Source organism: Pieris brassicae, chromosome 2 (genome assembly GCF_905147105.1).
Source record: "Pieris brassicae chromosome 2, ilPieBrab1.1, whole genome shotgun sequence".
Lineage (NCBI taxonomy): Eukaryota > Metazoa > Arthropoda > Insecta > Lepidoptera > Pieridae > Pieris > Pieris brassicae.
This window is the reverse complement of record NC_059666.1, coordinates 14387112-14413883: the sequence shown is the minus strand read 5'-3', so window position 1 is coordinate 14413883 and position 26772 is coordinate 14387112. Positions and strand designations below refer to the sequence as shown.

Here is a 26772-nt window from a genome sequence, read left to right as displayed (position 1 = left end):
TATTAGCTGATTTCAAGGCAAATAATGAATTTTCTGAATTATGTGAATCCCTAAGTACAGGTGATTCCATATGTATTTCTACAAAATTCTTCTGTAGATTTATAGAATGTAATTTGAGATTTATCTTTCTCTTTTAGCGCCTATATATAGTGACTTTATTGTTTTTAGGGCTTCTTCAAGGCCACATTTGTCGGATGCCGAGTACAGATTAGGTAGTTCCAACATCCTACCAAACGCTCTTAATAAAGCTGCTTGTTTACAAAGCATCTCTTCGGTTTTTTTGAATACTTGATGGATTTCAGGCTGTCGGTGAATAAAGTTTGGAATAAATGCTCCATTATGCTTTACTAGTGCATATATAATAATTAGTAAATTCTTAAATTAATGTTTTATAAAATACGCAGTAACAATGCGGTACCATACGCAGTAACAATGCGGTACCATACGCAGTAACAATGCAGCGATAGGCCGCCCATGGACACTCACATTGCCAGAAGGCTCGCAAGTGCGTTGCCGGCCTTTCAAGAATTGGTACGCTCTTTTCTTGAAGGACCCTAAGTCGAATTGGTTCAGAAATACTTCAGTGGGCAGCTGGTTCCACATAGTGGTGGTGCGCGGCAAATACTTAATAAAATGCTAAGAATAAATGAGATAATTCTCAGAATTATAGTGCTCAAAACAAATGGAAAGGACTTACTACAATTGCTGCTTTCCTCTATTGCTATGTTGCATTTATATTAGTTCCCGAAGTTCCTTGCTATGCTACGCTCCTCTGTAAATGCTTGTACCTCCTGGATACATTCTGTGCTCAAAACAATTGGAAAGGACTTACTGTAGCTAACACTGTAGCTTGCCTCTCTCCATTGTAGATTGACATCCGTCACCTTGTTCTAGGTTGAATATATTTTTGACCCCTCTGGATCCTTGAAAATGATTCTCTCTTCTTTTCTATTGATGCGGATGATGGTATTTGACTTGCTTGATGACCCAATAAACCAGCAGTGGGATGTTCTTCCACGGCGCCGATCTTCAGGAAAACGGTGAAATATGCTAACGCCATCAACTGAAACACCCTATAGCTCGAAGGACCAAAATGTACGATTCTGCATGGCTCGAAGGACCAATATGTACGGTTCTGGATGGCTCGATGGACCAAAATGTACGGTTCCTGGGTCATCGGGGTGCTTTAAATAATAGAGGTTTCTTGTTTTACTCTATATTAACCACTCGCGTATATAATATGAGCGAGTATATAGTTAATTGCTATGAAACGAATAAAACTAAGAAAGCCTGAGTGAGCAAAATGCCTTGGCTCGTACAGTCCGTAAGGTGATTTTGTCCATAAACTAATATTTAATATTATTGATAAGTCAATTGTCAGTGGAGTATCATCTATCAAGTTCAAAAGTGAAAATTAAATAATTCAGTTTCTTGATTTTTGTGTTTTAGGATTATGTGTGACTTTTTGTAGTTTCCTTTAAATTAAATTTTGGTTAAAGTTAAATAAACAATAATGCTCTTTTAAAAACATTGTGCACTTGGTCTCGGTGTTTTAAAGAGGTAAAGTTGGGAAGCAATTTAATTTTTCTTTTTAAAAGATAATATTTTAGTGCTATGGAATTTGTTAACGGTAAAAAAATCTAATGATCCGTCCCAAAATAGTATTTAAAATAAGAAAAATATAATTCATTTATGTGTCCAATTATATATTACCAGCAGCAGCTATCTAACAGCAGTTGCTAAATGGGTATAATAAAATCTAGTATTACTTATCTAACACTGATATTAAAAGAACCCATTTGTTATAACCAAATGCATTTATTATATATTTTGTCATGTCCACATGTCCTGTATATATAGTAATGTGCATAATGAAACTGAAACTATCATTTGGATTTTGTAACATTGTTGAATACTTGATATATCCCAAGTAATCTAGCTCTATCTATATAATGGCCATTAATTTTTTATGCATATTTATTAAAAAATATGTTTAGTACAAATTTAAATTATTTTTTAAAAGATTTCTCTTTACTACAAAAACTTTAGTAATACAAGCAGTTATAACACAAAATTAATATATTATTCTAAGGGCTTATTAGACTGGACCAATTTTTTTTTATAAATAAATTGTGTGTATATTCAAATGAAATACTCAAGTGTAAATTTACAATAATTGTGTATTTTTTAATATTATGTTATACCTTTAACTTATAATAACTAATAAAGTAAGAAGTCAGTGTTTCAACAATTTAAATTTAATATGTTATATCATGAAGAATTAACTATTACATGACATGGTTGACCATCATGTTACACTCAAAACTTGGTCAATTTAAATATTGAGTAAAACAATTTTGTTTTAATTTTAAAACCTTAAAAGATGTTCCGTATTAGGATAATAAGATTTACTTAACAAATATATTTAATAGATAAATAATATAAACAATTTGCTTCATTTACTTATTTAATTCCTGAAGAAGCCTAATAAGATTACAACATAAGTTTATTGAAGGCAGCTAATAGGAATGCTGAGATAGGATATTGAAAAGGGAATTTCCATTATAGCATTTATAGAAGCTATTAATGGACTTGCATAACAACATATTAAAAATGATGAATGTTGTAAACTAAGTAGCTATAAATTTATTTCGATGACTTTATTAATAAGGTATAACATATCTTCATATATTTTGGGTATTTTTGACACTTATGATAATGCATTGTGAATGAAAATTTACTTCTTTAAATGACCTTAAATTCTCATGTAACCTTCATATTATTTAGCATTCCATAAAAATACGTGTCGCCGTTAAAGTGCAATATTAAAATTTATATTTGTAACTTATGACTGTACGAAGTTGTGTAGCTTCGCGTTTTATTAATATTTTTAACCTAAAAATGTAATTTTTTTTAAAAAATTATTATTAAAACAGATTGCTTCAGAAATAATAAGCTAGTTTTTATATGACATAAAATAAATTACACGGAATTTAGTATAAGGTTCAGTTTATTTAAAACTAAGGTTTGTTATATTTATTTTTAAAATCAATTTTACGTCGCTGCAGCTGTTTAGAAAATTCGCCGTAATATACATTGCTGCATTCGCGTAAATTGCACATTTAAAATATTATACTCCAAAAGAACTACTAAAATATTATATCCGTACTAGGGATATAGATAGGTTATACGGATACTTTATCACAGTGTGTCAAAGGTAGGCAATACAATTTTAGTAAAATCTATCTTGGTAACTATGTACATTTATGAACTTCAATATTTAAAAAAGGAACTTAAAATTACAATTCCTACCAGTTCCTAAAATCAAGGCAATCCAGCGGATGAGAAGAACTGACAAGAAACTCTCTGCCACTCTTTTTATGAAGTTTTTGTCTACAAGCATTAAAACGAAATGTCATAATAACAAACACTTAGCATCATCGGGAAAAATAGAAGATTGTCATGGCTTATTCGAGACTTTACTTGATAGACTTTACTGACAATATTGATTTAATTAAAACTAGATTTTGGCGATTTACCAAAAAGACACTTGAAAAAACGTCCGGGTAATGAAATACGTTTTGTCTTTTTATAACGTTCGTGTTAAGTAAAATTAACGATTGAAAGAAAACAATTTTTTAACCGGGTTAAAACTATTTGTATTATTATAAACTTATAATTATTTACATAATTTCTAATTATTAAATTTTCCGACGTTTTTTTATAGCTTTAATCCGGTTTAAAAATTGTTTTCTTTCAATGTGTAAAAGCTATGTTAACCAAAGACAATACTAAAATTAACGATATTTTTGTAGTCACGATATATTCTACCTTATTTTTATCGTTTTGTTACTCCTGTGAATGAATGTGATGTTGTCATTTAAATTATATACGTTTATAACGTGTACATTTTAGGACTATTTTTACCTGGCATTGATGACTAAAAATGCAGTCTGCCAACTTCTTATGAAATGATCAGATGTGATGTGTGTGATTTTAATATATTTAATTAAGAATGAAGCGTGTTTTGCAGCGTCAGCATCGTGTTTACGGTAAAGTAATTGTCTTCATACATATTAACATTAATTTTTTTATGATATTTGTTTTCTTTTATATCGCATACTAAAACCGAATCGTTTCATCTCAGAAAATTATTGACTTACAAACATTGCAAAAACTAAAAAGCAGGCATCTTATGCAACGGTCGTGTGATCGCGGTTTTTATAACGGCCGATAAGTTTTAGTATAATTGGCTATTGTTATAAATAATACTTAGTACTTATATTAAATAATAATTATAATTATACTTATGATAATTATACCGTATAAAGGGAAAGACTTCTTACATTTTCATCATCAAATTAAAATTCGTAACGTAAGCTAAATATCCAGTTTAACATAACAAAGAGATGTTAGTTATTTTTGCGTAAAATTCAAAGGTCATTGAACCCAATTAATTATAAGGCCTACTGTCTCGTACAAGTGTAACGTGTAAATTCAAATGTTATCTAAATAAGTAGATAGTACTTGTAAATACCAACTAAAACCACTTATCGAGTTATTGTAGTGGTGACCTTAATAAAAATGTTGCTTTTGGGGACAAAAATTGCAACACAGCAGGGCTGGTATTGTTTGTGACGTCAAGATACGTCACGCGAGGTTGAATGATATGTCGCGGGTGTGACGGACCGCGCCTCCTCAGTACGGTTCGGAAAATGCGCGGGAAAGCGCGTCTCGAAAGTTGAAATTCGAATTTAGAAGGTGCTCTGATTGGATGATCGCATTTGTGTGACGCTTATTTAAACATGGATGAGGGTAAGACACACAGAAATTATTTTTTAAATTAACAATATCTCTAGTGAGATTTCCATAGCACGAAGCGGCATTTTTTTATATTGTGACGTAGGTATTACAGGACATTTGTAATAAATACTACAGTTTTTAATGTAATATTAAAAAGCGTGTAGGTATTAATTGATTCATTGAAATTAAAACATATATTTTTATTTGAATGCCAACGAACTTAGCACTACTTATTCCGAATATAAATTTAAACATTTTTATCCAAGTTTTATCATAATTATATACTTAGAAATCGGCATCTTTGTACATTTTATCTTTTTAATTTTATATACTTTACGGTGGTGCTACACACATGCACGGTCAAAATAGTCTGTATTTGTTTATATACAATCCAATTAGAACTAAATTAATTACTTCGGAGAAGAGACACGACACTTGATTACTTCGTGATTTTTGCCTCACATTTTGTACTATCTGATGCTCGCTAATGAATTTTTATCGAACCAGAGTTTATGAACTTACAGTATAATGAATATATTATTATAATGAAAATAAATGACACCAGTTTGATGTCTTTTCACATGAAAATCGACCTAAAACTGTAGTTGAAAACTTGTCAGAAATTAAAAATGCATTTATTTATGTGAACGTCGATATTAAAAAAAAATGACGATCTAACTTTACCTTTACCACAAAAGAAAAGTAGATAAAAATTAAGGTTTAAATTAATCACTAACGTAAAGTAGCTAAAAATTAAGGTCTAAATTTACAACTAAAGAAAAGTTGATAAAAAATTAGGATCTGAATTTACGTTTACCACCAAAGTAAAGTAGCTAAAACATATATTTAACTGAATGCAAAATTCTTAGCGCTAACTTTCAAGCTCAAAAACGTTTGGATTTTGACATGTCTCGCGTCTCTGGATCTTACCTTACGACTGTAGGTTAGTTTACTAACTTAAAGTAACTTTTAGTCAATAAATCTTAATCATGGTAACTTGGTACTGCGTAAACGCTTGACAGTGAACATTGAGACTAGAAGTACTTTGAGGTACAGCTTTTGTTGTTATGGACTAGCCCACAGGAGTATTCGAAAATATTTGGAAATTGATTTTAAAACATTTTTTTTCTTCTAATACCATATAATTTTCTTAAGTTACCAATCAAAATATAAATATTACATATCATCAGAATTATAAAAAAGCTTAGGCTAGGGGGGGTTTTTATGACGTAAAAAAGGTTGAAAAACATTGAATTAACAGCTCCGCAAAACTTTTTTTAGATTTTTGGAAATTCGTTAAGAAATGCAAGACTTAATAATATTATATAACAGAATTTATCAACACAAATTTTGTATTTTTAGGTATAATGAACCTTAACAACAAGAATATTATCCGATAAGAAAAGATATCCTTATCTGGCCTTATTCTTATTATGAAGTAAATTGTAGTTGTAAAATAATAATATTAAACCATATACAGCTTGTGTAGGTAATCCCTATACTTTAAACCATTTTACTCATTAATTTAAACTAAAGCATAATTAAAATGTTAAATATAGTTCTACGGAAAAGAAGCTTAAGTTTAACATTTAGTTATCTAGTAATATAAATCAATATTTATTGAGTTAAAAAGTACTTTCATTATATTACGCATTTAACATTCGCTCGAACGACGAATCAAACATCGTGAGGAAACCGGCTTGCCTTAGACCCGAAAAGTCGACGGCTTGTGTCAGGCATAGCCCACAGGAGGCTGATCACCTACTTGCGTATTAGATAGATAAATGATAATGAAACAGATACAGAAATCTGAGGGACAGACCTAACCCCGTTGTAGCGCCACTGATTTATTTATTTAATAAGTAGTAGTGCAAAGTATGGGTAACCCAAATCTGTGAACAGTCGTGTATATTAATATGGAGAATTGACAACATATATTGTTATTGATATATAGACATATATTCCGCGCTTACAAAAACAAATCAAATCTCAAAATAACACCCGAACGTGTTTTGGACGACCTGGCGTGTGATTGTTTGGCCCTATAAATTTAAGTTATCTATTATATGGTATGAAAACGTTTTCGTTTCGTTTTATTGCGGTTTTTTTATTTTCCTCTTATCTATTTAGTCATTAGTAAAGGAATCTGTGGGCACTACTACTTAAATGAGTGTTTTTTTTTATTTTTGCTAATGATAAATGATTGCTATTAATAATGTTTAAGCATTAATAATAAAAAGTCAAATTCCTATAGATTTGTTGTACACTCGGTTTTAGAGGTAATTTCAAATATGCATCAAAATACATTGAATTAGTATAAAATGTACATCTTGGAGTAATATAGCTTTTTGATATTTCAATTTCAATTTAATTATCATTAGCACGTATACATTATGTAAACAGTGTGAATATCGATATAAAAATATATGGAGTGATCATATACTGGTACATGATTATCTATTGGGGCTTTTACCTTAGTAATAATTAATTTACAAAGATGTTTCACTTCTGACATGTGTACTTTGTACGCACGCACTTTTTTAGTTGGGCCTAATATAAATTGTTTTATACCGTGCGTTTAAAAAAAAAACAATCTTGAATTAAGTACGCCCTAAAACCTCCCTTAAATAAATTTACCTCCTAGAAACCTCAAGATGTTATGATTGCCCCTAAATTTGGGGGGAAAACGCTCAAGGTTTAGAATTCATAACTGCTAAATTTTATCTTTGTATTTTGTGTAATTTCTAATTGTTCTGTAAATATATAAAAGTATGTAATTGAGGATAAATGGTGTAGCTGTCATATAATTTTGTAAATAACAGGTAGTTAAAGATTGTTTTCCTCATTATGAAGGTCAGGTAGTTTGTTATATATAATTTCATCGTAAAATACATTTAATACTAATCATACAGATGTTAGTCTCCATACTAGAGACATCGCTGTATTGTTGATGACCAGATCCTCATCTGTGGTTCCTATATATCAGTGCAGTAGCAACAGTACCCCCTACCCGGACCGCGTTATAGGAAACTGTGTTGCAAAATAGGAGATTTCTCGAGAACAATTCAAAAACTAGTGACACGAATTTAATATAGTTCATTAGTTTAATTTTATAACAAAAAAATTAAAACAGGTGCTAAGGTGCAATGCAAAACTAATTATGGACTTGACAAATAAATTTCACACTACAGAAACAACTTGAAAATCTCCGCGTTATATGGGGGACGGAAAACATATTAACTTAAAATATAAATAAAATGGGAAATAATAAGAATAGAAACATTATTGTCACTTTGTCATTAAAACATATTAAATAAAAACCATAAATCTCTATAGATATAGTGTTACGATACCGTTTCAATGCTGTTATTATCATCGCACAAGTATTAGCACGGCTGCCCAGTCTTCTTTTGCTTAGAGGAAAAACCTTTCTATAACCATTCATTGCCTTTATGCTGAGATGGTATAAATTGTCTTTCTTTGTCGGCTAGTCCTATTACTCCTGACATTAATCGTGTGATTTTCACCTTAGCGCTACGGATATTGAGAGAACGTTACCACTGTTTTTATAAGTGTTGTATTTTTTCGTTCCTTTTTTAGTTTTTTGTACTGTCTTCTTAATGTTGCGCCTAGGAGACGCTGTTAACAAAGTCCTCATAATCGCCATTTGGTGATGATGGAGCAATAGCCGAGACTACTCGAGCAGGTCAACAAGGGACAGATATATATATACTATATATACTTTCATTATGTGAGCAAACTTCTGTCCCCAAGGGTTGAAGTTTGTTTGTTTTGTCTGTTGAGAGTTACAGAGTAATTTATTATTATAAAAAAAGTTTCCAATTCCGGCTAGTAAACAGCTTTTCTTTTGTTATTTTTATATTTTTGTTAAATACTAAAATAACCTTGGTTACAAAAGAAATTAGTGATTGAAAAAGTTGTTAATTGTATAATATAATTTGGGGCCAGGGGGCTCTTTTGTTGCCCCGAGATTAAATCCGGCCCTGTTTATGAGACTTGCATTTTAGTTAGCAATCAAAACATATTTTTAACGTTTTTTATTTGCTTTAGTCCGTTCAAACGGAACCTTGAACTTCACTAGTAAATAAAGTCAAGTTGGCGATCTGCCAAAAGCTTAAGTGGCTTATAAGACAAAGCCTAGCCTTATATGAGATAAATTTATGAAAACATTGTTTTTGTGACCTTTTCGTTTGCGATCCGCATTTGCAATGGAATTTTTTAAAGTTTTACACTGTTTTGTAGATGGAACTCTCTATCGATTTTTAACAGGACGGCGTTATAAATTATCGTATGTAATGCCAGTGACTTGATGGAATTAGATTGGTCTGAGCCTTTCAGATTTTAATGCAGGAACACCTAAATGGACTTTGAACTAATGTCATTTTAGGAGTCAATTACACACAGCACGTTGTTATTTTTTTATATTTATGATCTTTTAGAGACATGAAATATAGCGAAAAGAACAACAATTTTCAAATTGTTTTAAAATTACAAGGACTTGGATTCATAATAAATTGTGTGTATAGGTGTTTTTATGTTCAAGAAAGAAGAGAAAGTTACAATCTCTATACTAAATATCCGTTTACTAACATAAATGTTTTATGCGTTAGAGAAATTCATAAGGGGGAAATAATCTTTTTTTCTGTCAATGTCACGAATTAGTTTATCGCTGAACAAAGTCCACCCATTTATCGCATTTATGTTAATGTGTCATTCATTGTAATTGTCTAACATACTTCAAATACAACACGTATACTGGGGGGCTGTTGAACCTGCGTTGTCTGAGCCGATGTTTGAATAATTATAAAAATTCACACAGAAATGCACTGCCTAAACTATTAATCTATGTAAAAATAACTGCCGCGCACCACCGCTATGTGGCCAGCTGCCCACTGAAGTATTTCCGAACCAATTCGAATTAGGGTCTTTTAAGAAACAACGTACCAATTCCGAAAAGGCCGGAAACGCACTTGCGAATCTTTGGTAATGTGAGTGTTCATATGCGGCGGTATCACTTAACATCAGGTAAGCCTCCTGTCCGTTTGCCTTCTATTACATAAAAGAGATAGAGGATGACATATTCACAAATATGATGGTAAGATGACGATGCGTGGTGCGCTATGGATACGAATGTTAAAGAATGAAGATGTGTCACAATGCCAGAAGGCTCGCAAGTGCGTTGCCGGCCTTTCAAGAATTGGTACGTTCTTTCCATCGCTTACTTTTTACCGCTCTCAATCATGTGCACCAATGGACGGGAATAACACGTTCAAAGTCCATATTTATAATAAATTGATATGGGAAATTATTATTTGCTTGGTATTTCTTAATAGTGAATATCACTAAAGCTAAAGATTAACGACTAAGCGATAAGTGTTAATGATATTGATAACTATGTGGAAAATTTTAACATATTAGTATTCATTTCATTTAACAAATAATAAAATCGATTCATTTAATAACATTATTTTTTTATTTGTAAGGGCCACATGGGGCGGATCTACTTAAGGGCTTGGGCAGCAGTCTAGGGCCCCGTGGATTAAAGTGCCCCCAGTGCACACTGAAAACCATAGGCGATATTTTTTATTTAAAAAAAATGCAAATAACTCAGATCAACTCGCTCTAACCGTTAAAAGTTTTGTTTTCTATAGGATATCTTAAATAAATAATCAAAATAACCTATAGTCGTGTATTAAGGATTACATTATGAATTTGTTTTTGTATTTAATATTAGTACACGACCACCGAAGGGGTGAAGGCCTCATCAGCCTAACATACACGAACAAATTATAGGTCGAATTGCTAAACTCCTTGTTGTTTATATGGGTTAAACATAAGGATGCACGTTGTAGTCCTTTAGTAATGCAATACTTTAGGGTCTTTGTCAATTTATTGATATTTTAAAAGGCAATGGTAATTGTCAATTTTTTTTGTCTCTATTTATTAAAAACTTTTATTAACGAAATATTCATTCATTTTTTTCGGGGCTGGACCAGTCTGCATTAATTGCGTATTCCGTGGTGATAAGACCATAATAACGGTTTTAAATTTCGTTTCAGACGCAGAAATGCCGGTCCGCGAAGGTGTGGGGAAGTCGCTGGTGGGAGCCATTGATGATGGGACCAAGACTGTCAGATTTGTTGTAAGTAAATGTTTATAATACGAACAAGCATAATAGATATATATTATCTCGAAGATAAGGAAGACTAAATATTATGCCATCAAAAGCATAACAAGTCTCAAGTTATGTTACGTTACGTTAGTATATGTATGTGCTTGACTTATATATATTATATATTAAACAAAATGTTTGCAAACGTCGTTCACTTCGACGCTGAAACAACCCGAGCTGAGCTAAACAGCGATTACAAAAGAAAAAAAATAAAACTATGTCAATCCTTTTTCATTAATGACATTAGGTACATTTTTTAATTCCACCACTATGTGTTAGTTTCTCACCGAATTATTCATCAATTCGAAGGTACTAACGAGTACGAATTCTTAATGGCCGGCAACGCACGTGTGGCGGTATCAATTAACTTCAGATGATCCTCCTGCGCATTTGCTCCCTATATGAACAAGCTAAACTACTATCCGACTATCGTATCAATGCATTCTTTCATTTTGAGAGAGTTTAACAAATCAACGGTATGAACATTAAACAATTAGTTACGAAACCTATTAATATGTTGTATTATATTTTTCTTCAATGTTTTATGCTATTCGGAACTATTTGTATTATTATCCTAAACATGAAAATGTGAATACTATAAACACTAATAATAAATAGGCAAGCCGGTTTATTTATGTTTTACAGCTTTTCCTCATAGGTGTCCTCTAAGAGCGTCCACTCTTCTCGGTGTCTAGCTCTATATAGCCACATAGGGTCGGCTGCTCTCCTTATATCATCTGCACATATATTTATTTGTCTACCTTTTTTTTTCATAGCGACGAAGCCGTTGCGTCGCTTTTTTCGTCCATTTCCATTTATATCTTTTACTAGTAGTAACAGCTTTGTCCTGACAAAGTAAAACTAGAAGAAATACTAGTCTAGTCGTTCTTCTAGTTTTACTCTATATTTAAATTTCAGACCTAGAACAGGCCTTTCGAGACTATTTTGACATACCTACTTGGTTGGTTGTTTTTCTTGTTGGCTTGGTTTTCTTGTTTTTCAGTGAGTAACCAGGTTTGACATGCGTATACCAGGCACGGTAATCTATTTCGTTTGTGTACTTTCCGCCGGGACAAATACAACAAATTAAACCATGAAAGTCGGTCCAGCCGAGCTAGAGTTATAAATTTTTAAGCGACCTTTATAAAGTACGTTTTTTAATGGTTGACGCGTAGTAAACCTTTTGTAAAATATACTGTGTTAATATATATTATATGACTCTTAATTTTTGCGTAAAATTATCACTATGATGGATTGTACTAGATTGTTTTGTCCTTGACTGATAATGTATGAGCTAGCTAATGAGGATATATATCTCTGCTTATTACGATAAAGTGACTGAAACTCATTTATACTTCCATGTTTTTTTTTTATTTTTGAGCATCTTCCTTTTTGTAGTCTTCATTACTGAAGGTTCCGTCTCAAAAATCCACAACCGATACGTCGATTTGCTGCCACCACACCACTCTCTCCTCAGCTTGCATTAGGGATGTTGAGACCCATAATTGTTAATAATAACGGCTCATTATTATGTAGCTTATTTACTTTTTAACCAAATTCTCATGAAAGTTCGATAATGTTACCATGGTGAACATGTTTCTTCCATATATTACTGCTAATGTACCTACTAACTTTTTTAACTAAAGTTTTTGATTTGACAAGAACTTTATTGATATAGAACGTATATAGTACATCTATATTAAGAAACAGGTTGATAGCCGAAACCTTTGAACTAAATTTAAATTTCGTGTACTCTCTAGGTGCCACATTCGTCCTGCCTTTCAGAAGAAAGTGTTTAGCCAAAGCACACCGATATCCTGATTGAACATTCTAATAAACGAGCTAGGTCTTGATACATTTTGAAATAGATTTTCTTTTAGTTTTTATAATATACAAATCGATGTATTTTTTTACTTCGTGTTTGTAAGTTTTGCTTATAATACCACGATATATTTGGTATTTTTATTTTTTTACCAATGTATCAGAGTGCCAAGGTTTGGTAAACTTTAGTAAATAAATATAAACCATTCTCCAGTTAAATACATTTAGGGCGATACACAATATATATATGGACAGATTGGCTTGGAATAGCTAATATCCGTCGAGCAATAGCTTGCATCAATTTCATTATTATCAAACATGCACAAGGATTATATAACGAATACAGCCATTTACTTACATTAGAATAAAAACTAACTAACTAACACATAAAATAGATACTTACGCTAAGACCCAATTGCTCAACTCGCAATGTGAAATAAATTTTCCTTTATTTTCAATAATTTAAAAGTCGATAAATTTATTTTATCTTCGTTTGTTATTTTCTTATAAGCTTGTCAAATTAAATTTAGTATTTTATGTTTCTTACAATAGTAATAATAATAAAAAGCCCTTTATTCTCTGACTATTTTAAATTTCATGCTATTCTTAGAAAATAGTTGTATTCTTAAACTTAATGCACGTAGCAAAATAATAAATTGATTATGAACCACTTTGGTCAGGTTGTTTGTCGACATAGGCTAATTGTTTCCACGTCTCTCTATCCTTGGCAGACCTTCTCCATCCTTTTGGTAGATCGTCTTCCCATCTTTTAATTTGACCTCCTCGTTTCTTTTGCCGTTCCTCTGGTACCACTCTATTACATCCTTAGTCCATTTTTCTTTGTTAGTCCTCATTATATGTCCAGTCCTGTTCCATTTAAGTTTTCTTATTTTTTGTCAAACGTCACTGTCGTTTGTTCTTTTTCTTATTTTTGTTGTCCATCGATCTCGTAGTCCTATATTAACCATGCTTCTTTCCATGCTGCGTTAACAAACTACTAGGTTTTGGTTGTTTTTTCTCGTCGCAGGCCAAGTTTGACCTCCATAAGTAAGACATGGTAGAATACATGTATTATATAATTTTCTTTTCATGGCCATGGGAATTGTTTCATTTTCATTATTATATATTTATGTTTCTTAAGTACCAATGTATAAGTGTGCCGAGCGTTGGCAAGCTTTTGTAAATAAATAAACTAAGTAGTTATCGCAGGACGTAATGTCTATTCTCATTGATATGATTATAAAATAATAAATTAAAATGCAAAGTGCAGTAACAACTCTCTATGGATCTGAGATTTGAATTCCATCTTTTTTTGTAAAGTAGATGCCTTGTGTCTGAAAGGTATATTTTTGGTCTATGTCATGCCGTTGTTCTTACGACGTGTGCACTGTGTGTGTGTGTGAGCTTCGTTTGACAGGAATAGTATAGAAGCCTAGATCATTTTCAGGACGAACATTTAATTGGTTATTTTAATATATTAATATACTTCGATGCTTTGACCTCGTAAGCTCGACCCTACATCTATTTTTAGCTATCAGGCTTAAGTAAAAGCATATTATCAAATAAAAATATTTGCCGGTATTTTTCCGGAGAAATATTTGGTTTATCATATTTTTAGCAACACCTCTACAGAGAGTTGTGTTGTCTGAGTTAAATGTGATATAACCGACGTCAGTGTTGCTAGCACCATACATTTTCACGATATAATAATGTTTGGATATTAATATTGGCACATTGTATTTAAATGGATAGGGAACTCAAGAATACACATAGCTCTTTTAATTCTTCAGATATACGAAGCAGAACAGTCAGAGGAATTGGCAGCTTATCAGCTAGATAAGACGGAGTTGCAGCCACAGGAAGGCTGGTACGAGCAGGATCCATTAGAAATTTTGCATCACATCAGGGAGTGTGCGGAATACGTGATCGACCAGCTCATTGAAATAGGTGGGTTACATTTTATTTTGATTTTAATTATTGATTTTAATTTGCTACATTGCTCTAACAAAGTATATGCATGTCATATACGTATAGTTTGTTCGCGTTTATAGTAGTCTCCAAACAATAATAAATATCCGGTCCCCTTTTTACGACTCTTAAAATGAAAATAAATCAATGACGCTACAAGCTTTTTAGGTGTCAGCCTCAGATTATGATCTGTTTCGTGAACATTTGTTAATCGAATAGGAAGTAGGTGATCAGCCTTCTGTGCCTGACGCACGCCGTCGACTTTTTGGATCTAAGGCAAGCCGGTTTTCTCACGATGTTTTCCTTCACCGTTCGAGCTAATGTTATATGCGCACAGAAAATCCATTGGTGCACAGCCGGGGATCGAACCTACGACCTCAGAGATGAGAGTCGCACGCTGAAGCCACTAGGCCAACACTGCTCATGCCTATAATTTTTTCGGAATCTAACAGTACTCCAAGTTGTTGATTAAGACCTATAAACAGTTATATAATTGCCTTAAATCAATTGTAAAAGTAGTAAGTTGTTAAAATATAGATATATACTAAAACTAGTGGGCCGGGCCTAATTTCTGTATCTTATGTACATTTCTCAATAACTCATTACGCTCGCGTTTTTAAAATACATATATATTTATGTTTCTTTTATTGTAGTTGTACTCGCTTGAAGTAAAACCTAGATATCCTAATATTATTTTTTATTTACTACACGAGCACTCGAGTTATGTAAATGATATAATAAATTTTGTATCTGATAAGTTTCATACATATCAGTAATTTTGATAAAATACAACAGAATAAGCTCGGTTAAACAAATTTGCTCCTAAAGCAAAACTTTTATGTAAAAATATTTTTTAAACATAATTGTATGATTCAACAAGTCGCGTCTCTGAAAACGCAAACGCTGTGATGTAGATAATTATAAGTTTCCTCGATATTCAGGGGAGCGGAAATATGTTGATTTGGTATCTTTGATCTCCCAAATTTAACAGGTGTAATATAATATTTATAATATTGTTTATTATTTTATTAGTCATAAAAGATTTACGCAATACGTTTTTGTGTTTTATAAAGTATATAATTTTATTTTACTATGTCTGACTTTAATTATTTCTATTAATGTTTCGCGTTTCTCGCTATCTCCCACAATTTTCTATTCGAATTTCTTCATTACCCTGAATTAGATCCATATAACAGATATGACTACGCAATTATTAACTGTGCTATTTTATTGTGTTCTGTGCGATAAAAGAAAAAAACAAATGTTTGCGCGCCTTTTATCCACAGATAACTTTTTGCGGATTAATATCTGCAATCATTCCATGTTATGATTACAGCTCCTTGCAAGCGTGCATAGAAAAGAGTTTATAGCTAGTTCGTCTCGTTCTTTGCTTAATTTTTGAACTGGCAGTGAACCTAAATAGAATAATATATTTTTATATGGATAGATATAAATGACGTTCATAGGTAACTCTATAATAGGACTATTTTTTCAGGTTACTCCAAAGAAGATTTATTGTCAATTGGTATTACAAATCAGAGGGAGACAACGATTGCCTGGGATAAATTCACCGGTGAACCACTCCATCCTGCCATAGGTAATATACCTAATTTATAGATGTTATATTTTTTAACTTGTTCATAAACATAGTATATCCTTATGCTTCGGATACAATAATAATAATAATTATAAGTTAAATTGTTCTTTTATTTCAGCATGGAACGACATACGCACAGACAGTACAGTCGATGCAATACTCGCAAAAGTACCGGATAGGAACAAGAATTATCTAAAAAACATATGCGGTCTACCCATCAGCCCCTACTTCAGCGCACTCAAGATGCGGTGGTTGAAGGATAACATAAAAGCCGTGAGACGAGCCAGTAGAGATAAGCGGCTTATGTTCGGTACTGTTGACTCGTGGATTGTATGGGTGAGTTTTTTCAATTATTTGTATGGAAAATCTTAATAATCTTAATAGTAGATTTTTCAAATATATTTTTAAAACTCGTTATGCTTGACTGAGGAGATTTATATTATATGAACCGATAGATGTCTTACAATATCGATTACCCCGTGTAACAAAGTCGTAAAAGAAAAATATGTTTTCTAAGTATATTACATATACAAATATATATACATAAAATGAAAACCTATTCGAGTTTTTAACCATTGTTGTATGTATTTAGCGTAAATAGTAAAAAAATAATAATTTAAAATTACAGTAACTTATCTAACTAGACTGAAGGGCAAAAGCGTTGTACGAACGTTTCACTGAATGAAATTACGGACAACACAGTAATTGTACATCACGACGATAATTTTCACAAATATTTAGAACGTAATAATATAGTTCCTTAGTGAAACAGAAGTATATTATTTAAAAACAAATAAAGGGTGATTTTAAACTGTTGCATTATATTTTAAGATTATTTGGTAGAGTTACAATCTAAACTGAAACTTTCTTTATGGTTATTACGATCTTTTTCACGAAAGTTAAATTAGTTAAACGAGTATTACTAACACATTATATTCCTTCCTTGTTCCTGCCCACCAGACTCGTATCGTATCGTGCTTTGTTTCACGTTCCCATATCAACACTAACTATGCAAAAAACTCAGTTTTGTATCTTGTATTCTTAATACTCCTTTTAACCATATTCCGCGAAAGCTTAAACAAATCAAGGCTTAAGTATCCGTCGTTGTATATCCGGGCTGCGCGATACAAAACGGAGTTTTTTGCATAGGTATCACTTATACGTCATTAAATTTTAAGCGGTACACATCCCTACTTAGCAAAGAACACAGAGGAAGAGAAAAAGCCGGCGTAAACAACTCTCGGTACTCCTTATGCGCGCCTCTGTTGAGATTCTTGACAACATGTTTATATTTCATTAATGTAAAAAAAATGTATTAAATAAAATTACGTAGTCCTTAGCTTGTCCAATTCGTAGAGGAATAAATGAAAAATTTAATAAATATTTTTTTTCACTTCAAAATTTTTTTACTTCTTAAGTGTTTTAAACAAAAAACGGAATTATTTTAGAACCTGACCGGTGGTCCACACGGTGGTCTGCATATAACCGATGTAACGAACGCGTCTAGGACTTTGCTGATGAACTTGGAAACTTTGAATTGGGATCCTATGTTGTGTAGGTGAGTTCAAATAAATAACTTTTGTTTCCAGAGCATGGGGAAATGTCTTAATTCAAAATAGTTGTCTCGCCATAAAAACCTTTCTAAGTTCCAGGAATAAATGAAAAAAAAATACTTGAATTGGTCCAGCTGACTTCGAGTTTTGAGCTTAGGAGCATATTTTGCGATTTCTTTCTATTTAGATTCTTATAGCTAATTTTGGCTGTTAACAACTTCAATTTCCGTGTATCCTGCGCTAGTTGAAAAGGCTCCTCGGCGGATATGATGCTGGTCCACATCCATACCTTCCGCCACCACGACTTCTTCCTTCTAACGGCCCATCTCTTTGGCCTTGAATTGAAATTTAGATTTAAGATATTAAAAATCATGTTTTTAAGAAAACACTTTATAAACGGATTGAAGCTATGTATTATTATTATAAACTTATAATTATTTTAAATTTTCCGACGTTTCGCGTGCTTTACAGCGTGCGTAGTCACCGTGACTGAAGACAAAAGGTGTTGAATGTCAAATGTATCACAGCTGTAGAGAAAGTTGTGTTATCTGTATTTATTTCCCCGGAGTTGGTATCGACTAAAAGATGGCGGGTTTTTGCAGAAATGACTCACGGTGTCCTCTATTTTCGCGGAGCGTGCGTGACGCTGTAAAGCACGCGAAACGTCGGAAAAATTCAAAATTATGTAAATAATTATAAGTTTATAACATAGCTTCAATCCGACATGTTAACAAAATACAATAATGATTTTATGAAAAATTAAATAGAAACGGTGTTTTCAGATTATTTGGCATCCATAGAGAGTCTCTACCACAAATTAGAAGCAGCTCGGAAATATATGGAATAGTTAGGGACGGATCAGTTCTAGATGGCATCCGGATATCCGGGGTAAGCATAATTTTTATAACTGCACATAGTTGTTATTTTTATTATAACAGTGAAAAAAAAAGGAATTTTTATAAAATGGAAATAATCTTTTTCAAAGATAACTATCAAAGAGGTATTTATTGTTTAAGCTTATTAATTAGCTTTGTTACATTTATGAATAAGAAACGTGCATCCGTGTAAAGAAAATACATTCAAATGTAGGTACCAAAAATGCAAAAATTTCAAAATGAATACTTGGATTTACATGGTTACAGGTTAATCTTAATCTGGTATTAACTGCGAAAAGAGAATGGGCGTGGCGGTTATTAATACCAATAATTTATTTTTAATGGAAAATACGGAAAACTTGCATTTGCATGGTATTAAATTATCTTAATTCGGTAGTAAGTGCGAAAAGATAATGGGCGTGGCGTATACTAATATAAATCCTATTAGCTACTCGTTTCATATATAAAAAATATACACTTAATTTTAAGAAAATTACAGTCGAGCAATAATGACGTTAACAGTCTTGTCAATAAACGCCGGTCTGCACAGACTACGATTAAACATATGTTAACGTATCAATTTTAGATACTAGGCAACCAGCAAGCAGCGCTGGTAGGACAAAACTGCCTTCAAGCCGGCCAAGCGAAGAACACGTATAGGAGCGGTTGCTTCCTCTTATACAACACTGGTACAAGACGGGTCCAATCGACACATGGGCTGTTGACGACTGTCGCTTACAAGTTGGGACCAAATGCACCTGCAGTTTACGCCTTAGAAGGTAAAAAAACTTAGTTAGACTTTTTAGTCAAGTTACTAAGTCTTAAACTCCTTTCCTCTTGATATCAGACAAGATCAGTCTTTATTCACTTCAGAATCTTTCTCTGTTTCAGCATTTCTTTTCTACCTCGTCATTAGCTACTTATATACATAACCCTAAGATAAGCTTTTACTTTTTAATAGTTTAGTCTTATTTTATTGTAAGTCTGCCTGGAAGAAATCGCTTGTTAACGATAAGGCCGCCCGTTGCCTAATAACTTATATTCCCTGTTTTTCATGCCTTAAGACATTTTTGATATTATTTTGTTATATGGGTCATATGTACTATCACTGCATATCAACTTATACAATAACGGGACTTTGAGGCAAAAGCTCTCTCTAAGATTTCTTTTCTAAGATCTCTTTTTGAGTAGTTCTTTTCTGGCTTGTTAATTATATATAACCCTAAGATTTTTCTAAATAGGAAATATTATGATTATAAATATATCTTAAATACATGTTTCATTCCCATATTGAAGATTTTAATATGACATTTTTCATACTCCCTAAGTAGTTATCCTTTAATCAATTCTGAACCATGTTTTACCCTGGCAACCATTGACACATTGAAAAATTATGAACTTTAATTTTGTCTAAATAAAATTAAATGCCAATTAAAGAATGTATCAAATGTATCACTTAAACATTTGACTACATTCACAGTTCACAGAACACGTATATACAACATTCCAACAACTAGATTGCTGTCAAAGACGTTGACATTTAACAGACTTTCAGATTTCAGATCGAAAGAGAAAACATGTATTTTTTTATTGAAGATGTTAGCTTGGTATAAGTGTAGATTGTTGCTTGTAATTTTATAATGATTTGTTAGGTTCACCTATAAGAGATCGTTTGTTAGCGTCCGTTACAAGCGTCCCTTTGTCTTCTTAACAAATACTGTTACCTTGTATATGTACTATTAGTATTAATTAAATATTCCAGGTTCGATAGCAGTAGCTGGTGGTGCGATGAAGTTCCTTCGGGATAATCTGAAATTGATTAAGAACGTGGCCCAAGATACGGAGCACATAGCAGGACAAGTTTTCTCGACGGGCGATGTGTATTTTGTGCCCGCTTTTAGTGGGTTGTATGCGCCCTATTGGCGGAAGGATGCAAGAGGGTATGATTTATATATTTAATATTTCCTTGTGAATTTATCATAAAAACGTATTACAAACTAAGTAACTCTGCATACATAGTTTCAACTAAACTGATAACAGTCCTATAGTAATACTTTTTACTGTTTATAGAATCTAAAAATACATATATACATTTTTATGCATGTTTCTCTTGATAGATATTATTTTTTAAACAAACCATGTAAACAAGCGTAAATATTTTTTAGAATAATCTGTGGTCTCACTGCGTTTACTACAAAGAACCACATCATTCGCGCTGCTCTGGAAGCCGTCTGTTTTCAGACTAGGTGAGTTTTTACTACATAAATAAGGACATTTATTTTTAACCCTCTTCGAAAAACCCTAAAATGTTACCCGAGGAATATAAAGTATCTTGTATGTAAAACTAATTAACACCTAATACATAAAATTCTCTTAAGGCCAATCAATACAAATACAAATCTTTTTAATGTACTTTGTACATATTATTTATGGAATTTATAAACTAATTTGGAAAAAATTAAAGGGCCTGTGATTATTATTTTTATTATATCACTAGCTGCGTGAAAGTCGCCTTAATTTCTTTTTTGTTAACTTTTTAATAGCTATATACCAAAATATAAAATATTTTGATATGATCCTACGAAATGAAACCTTTCTTCCACAAAAACCTTCCTAGGAGCTCAAAGAATAAATAGAAATTTACTTGATTTGGTCCAGTCTTCGAGTTTTGCGCTTAGCAACATATTTTTATTTATATAAATTGATAATTCACGTGTTTTTTACTGTATACGTTAAAACAACGTACGTGCGTACGATATGGTTTTTAATATTGGCGGTTCTTTGTCGTGTCAATCTAAAAACATCTTTCTATCAGCAACATCACTGCAATTTGATTGCGTTTTTAGCTATTTGAGATAGATTTATGAAAGACGGTAAATGAATATAAGTACGTAAATATAAAATTATAAAAGAATAACTCGTCGAAGAAATTACTTCCATCGGAAATGGAGAAATTCTTCAAAAAACGCTTTTAACACTCGCTTGTATGGTGAATGTAAACTTCTTGGGGAAACTATGTTACACAGAAAAATTAACGGCATACTTTTCTATAAAAAATAAATGATTACGATTTGGATACAGAAATCTGAGATTGGAGCCCCACTACTTTTTTTAATAAAGTATGCTTTCTATAGACTACACATTTACTATGGTTCATAGACTATATCATATTTGAACTATATATACCTTTTCCAGAGATATATTAGAAGCAATGAACAAAGATTGTGGTATGCCGCTGTCTAAGCTCAACGTTGACGGGAAAATGACGTCCAACGATTTATTAATGCAGTTGCAAACCGATCTTATTGGCATTCCTGTCTGTGAGTATTCTTTCCAAGCGTATTTTAATAGGCTATTTAGTTTAATAAGTTAAAGTATTGTCTTTTGTTAATAGCTTTTACACTTTGAAAGAAATCACTGTTTTACCGGATTGAAGCTAAAATAATACATAGCTTCAATCCGGTGTAAAAGTGCTTTCTTTCAATTAATGATTATTTCGCCAAACACAGATTAGGGTAAAAAACCGAGGTCACCGGGAAAGGGGAGGGCCAAGGACCTTTACTTCGTACTTTGCTCACTCCAGTGAGGTTCCGTCCTGCCCTTCAGGCGATTGACCACCCCGCGACGGCCCAAGCCGAGGTTCGAGTCTCACAGGAGACGGTCTTGCGCTAGCCTCGAGATAAAACGCCATTCTGGCCGAGCTACGCTCGCCAAAAGAGCCCGAGCTGAGCTGTAAAGTCCCTTAAGGCCAACAGCGAGATTCCATAAAAAAAATTATGATTATTTCAATAAGTTTTAGTTATTATTGTTTTAAAAAATATATAAAATAATATTGATTTTTACGTCAGTCACGTGACACAATACGCTCACAGTGTAGTCGTTGACATAGCATGTTTCTAATAATGGTTTGCCTGTCTAATCCTGTGAATAATACTTAACGGAATAAAGAACAACTCGTGTAGGTTCTAAGACACTGCCTTTTTTAATCTTGCCAAATGGCGTAGTACTGAACTTGAAAAGACAAAAAATATTTAGGATAGCGTTTAAAAAAGTTAAGACTTGAGATACGGTTTAAAATACGAGTGTTTCTTACTTCTTTCTTGTACTTATTAATACGTTTTAGGTGTTTATTTTTTGTTTTATAGAATGACAGTTAAAAAGACATTAATTAAATATAGTTAACAATTTTTTTATGGATGAAATTTTTGTGTTACCAGTGCGTGCACATACTTGGGACATGTCGGCGTTGGGTGTGGCTATAATGGCTGGAAATTCGGTTGGAGTTTGGAGTTGCGAGCGATGGAAGCAACATGCCACGCCCACTGATACATTCCTTCCTACCACCACAGATGATGGTAAGGGAAATTCTGAGCATTTCTCATAATATTTTCCAGCATTGGCTAGGATTTGGTAAAGCAGCCTCGATTCCCGGCGTAAATTCTTGTGAATTTGTTTTATTGTTCTACGTTTTTGGCCGCGTTGCGCTGAACACGTATAGTTCATATGGTTGTTGTTGTCCTGGGTTCTATTCCTGTTTAGAAACTACTTTAATACACTACATAAATGTGAAAAAAAGTTGTAATTAAATCTTCAACACATATCACATATATAACTTTATTATCCTTACGAATTGCAGATCGTGACGCGAGGTACACAAAATGGAAAATGGCCGTGCAGCGCTCACTCGGCTGGGCGACGACAAAGAAATCCTTCGCAATGACAGGTCAGAAAAGAAAAAATAGTAACACACAAAGTTTTGACACAATTTCCCCGCCTTCCAGCCGAAAAGCGTCCATAGACAAACCCGGCACAGACGATGGTATAGACGAATTGATTCAAAATTCCGCTAGGAAATTCTCTATTTTTGTACCATTAAAGTCACCTCAAGATGAACATACGATACTAGATGACGCTGAGTATTTCATGAGCAAAAAGGAATGCGATTACGGCATATGCCAATGTTGCCAGAGTAAAATTAAATGTGGCCACACGGCGTGTCAGTGTTGCAAGAATAAAAGAAAGTTGCAAACCGACTGGACGACTATTGAGGAAATTATTGAAAATGATCCAGAAATAATTTTCGATTCTGATGATAATCCTATTGTGGTTGAAGCGAAACACGATTTGCAAATGGACGCGGGGGTCCTAATCGCACGAATGAAAAGCCGAATGCATTTTGAGAGGCTTCCCGCCATTTTTAAAAATCTTTGTTCCAAACTGTCACATACGTCACTGACATAACTGGTGATTTTTAAGCGGTTTCTTTAATACAAACTTTAACTACTAATGTTTCTATATCTATACTAATATTATAAAGACGAAAGATGTATATCTCGAATAAACGCGCTTTATAGCCTTTTGCCGAGCAGAACGGCTTACGAGTCCTTCAAAATAAGAGCGTAGCAAATTCCAAAAGGCCGGTAGCACACGCGAGTTTTCTGGTTGTGTACTCACACACTCATCCATGAGCGGTGGTATCACTTAACATTAAATGACCTTTCCGCTCGTTTTCCCGTTGAAAAATAAAATTAAAAAATATACTGAATCGGTATCAAATATTTTTTTCCCAGGGACGCACAATATTCTTAAGTAACATTAAATGTATTTCCAAAAAAATAAATTAAATTAGAAAATAGAAAGTTATTTAGAGTTATAAATACCTTCTTATATGTATTATGATTTTCTTAATTTGTTTAGATAATGTTACTTCGCTTAACAGTATTAATAAGACTGGTACTAACTCGAGTTAATAAAAGTATTATTATATCTATTTAGTTTTTCTTTTAATAATAAATTTACCTGCATGTATTGGGATAATTATTAATTGCTGATGGACTACAAAATATTTTCTTACTGTTGAATATACTTAGAAAGGACAATATGACAAAATAAAACAAATGAAAACATATCTATAACTTAAATATCTAAAAGAAAGATAAGTACCTTTAATTTATTCCGTGTTACATCTTATTTCCTCTTTTGTTTTTATATGTTTTACATCAAAACAACCTGTAAGTCAAATAACATATTAAAAATCATGTATGCTTAACGTTTGTGCAAGGTGTGGGTTCTATACTCTATGGCAACGCTATACTATTGCCAGTTTTGTGTTATTTATGGTTAAGTAATGTGCTTATGAAAATATTCTTTTTTTTTTCAGAGGAAAGATACAGGCTGTTAGCCTCTATTCCCGCCACCATTTACCTGATTGGTAGTTTTGCGATGCTAGTCGTATCTTCTGTGCTCAAAAATAGGTGATAAATTAGTAAATTATTTTGACATTTCCCTTAAACCCTTTTGACATACCATTGTATTTATATTTGTGGTTTTTATAGTTTTAGTTAAGCAACAGATGATTTGATCAAAATGTTTTGAAAAGACCTTGTTTTTTTAGGACATTATTATTTTACACGTAAGGAAGGAATTCCTATGTATGGCTTGTGATTTTTTTTATTTAAAGTTGATATTTTGTAAAGCTTAAACTGTTTTACTTGGCTTAATGTATAATATGTGAATCACCTATTTCTCAATCTATTAACAAAACTTTGTGCATTAATAAAAATATAATGCGTTAAGAATATTAGTTTTTATTTTAGATTGAAGGATAGGTTTTAAGTTCAAAGATATCGTATTCAGTTCTTATGTATGTATTTCACATATGGGCCTTGTAAACAGAGCATTAAGAATTACTTTGTTTGCTTAGCATAAAGTGTAACTATGATTTGTAGAAACCCAACTATATTGTAGATAATAAGTGAAAATAATGTTTGTCTTATTATATTTAACACGGATTTTTAATTCAGTCACTTGACACATTGTACAGTATTTATAACAGGCAACATTTACACTTTTTAAAAATTTCCACCACTATATAATATTTGTTGTATCGAATATGTTATAAAGTTTATATTGCTAGTTTGAACTGGGAAATATTTGTTTTTCTTTAACACTGCTAGCGATTCTAATTTTATAATGTATCTCTAGGATTAAGACGATTTAATAAACATTCTGTAATAAATACAAAAAAGACATGTCATGTTCATAATCTGATAAATTGTGTTTACGTTTACCGTTAGATTCGGAGTTGAGTCTAAGCTCGAACTAAGACTTCCGTATGTCACCTTTAAAAACGGTTTTTTGTGTACTTAAAGCACTGTCTCGACTTTGAATCCTACGCGAAACTAAGTAACTCCGAAATTTGTGTTTAAAGCATTTAATTTGTAATTTTATATATTAGGTAATAAGTGCTGATCAATCATCATGTAATCAATTTGTATTTTAAAAATCATTGTAGATTTCTAGGTTTTATTAATGTATTGAAAAGACTTTTTAATTATACAAAATGACATTTATAATTAATTAATTATTAGTACTAGTGACCCTATCGTAGATTCCTATTTATTTATATGGCCAAAACTTTATATGTTTGTACATGGCCAGTAATCAAATGCACGATAGGGTCACGTCAGTTTGACGTTGCGACTACGAGTACATCGTTCACAGTTGACATTACATTGTATTTTGGCGCCAAGCAGATCATCATTTACGCAAATATTGTAAAATTAATTAATCAAAATTTAATATAAATACCAATTTAACGTTTATTAGCGAGCAAATAACGATACATGTTTGTTAATGTTAAATTAGAGTCTCAATATTTTCTATTATAGGACCATTTGTGTGTAATATTGCCATTCCTGTAAACGCATGTGAGAAATTTTGTCTTCTTCCTAACAACATCTCACTTGTGACTAAATTAAAAATAATTTATTATTTTTTTATCTTCAAGTGCAAGATTGCCTTGTCAAGTACTATATTAAAATATATAATTTAAAAAAATTAGGCTTTTTCTTGAAAGGAATTATCAAGTATTTCTGGGTCCATTACATTTTAACGCATTTAGTATAGAATAAGTAAGTTCCACTATGTGATATTATAATTTTGATCCGTTTGTTTTTTATA

General features: G+C 32.2%; 1 protein-coding gene across 4 annotated transcripts; it reads left to right on the top strand.

Moving 5' to 3' along the window:
- Positions 1-1423: 1423 nt before the first annotated feature.
- On the top strand, positions 1424-26772 carry LOC123719944 (glycerol kinase-like). 4 transcript variants are annotated; one of them, XM_045676286.1, is made up of 14 exons: positions 3913-4052; positions 10884-10966; positions 14608-14764; positions 16281-16382; positions 16501-16718; positions 17831-17940; positions 18718-18823; positions 19397-19589; positions 20573-20750; positions 20976-21056; positions 22006-22130; positions 23028-23165; positions 23447-23533; positions 24971-26772. In XM_045676286.1, exons 1-14 carry the CDS (start codon positions 4016-4018, stop codon positions 25066-25068), a joined length of 1713 nt encoding a protein of 570 aa, XP_045532242.1. In that variant the 5' UTR covers positions 3913-4015; the 3' UTR covers positions 25069-26772. The 4 variants fall into 4 exon arrangements, with proteins under 4 accessions (XP_045532241.1, XP_045532242.1, XP_045532239.1 ...); XM_045676285.1 differs by lacking the exons at positions 3913-4052; positions 24971-26772 and adding an exon at positions 1424-1560 and having other exon boundaries at positions 23447-24550; XM_045676283.1 differs by lacking the exon at positions 24971-26772 and having other exon boundaries at positions 23447-24551.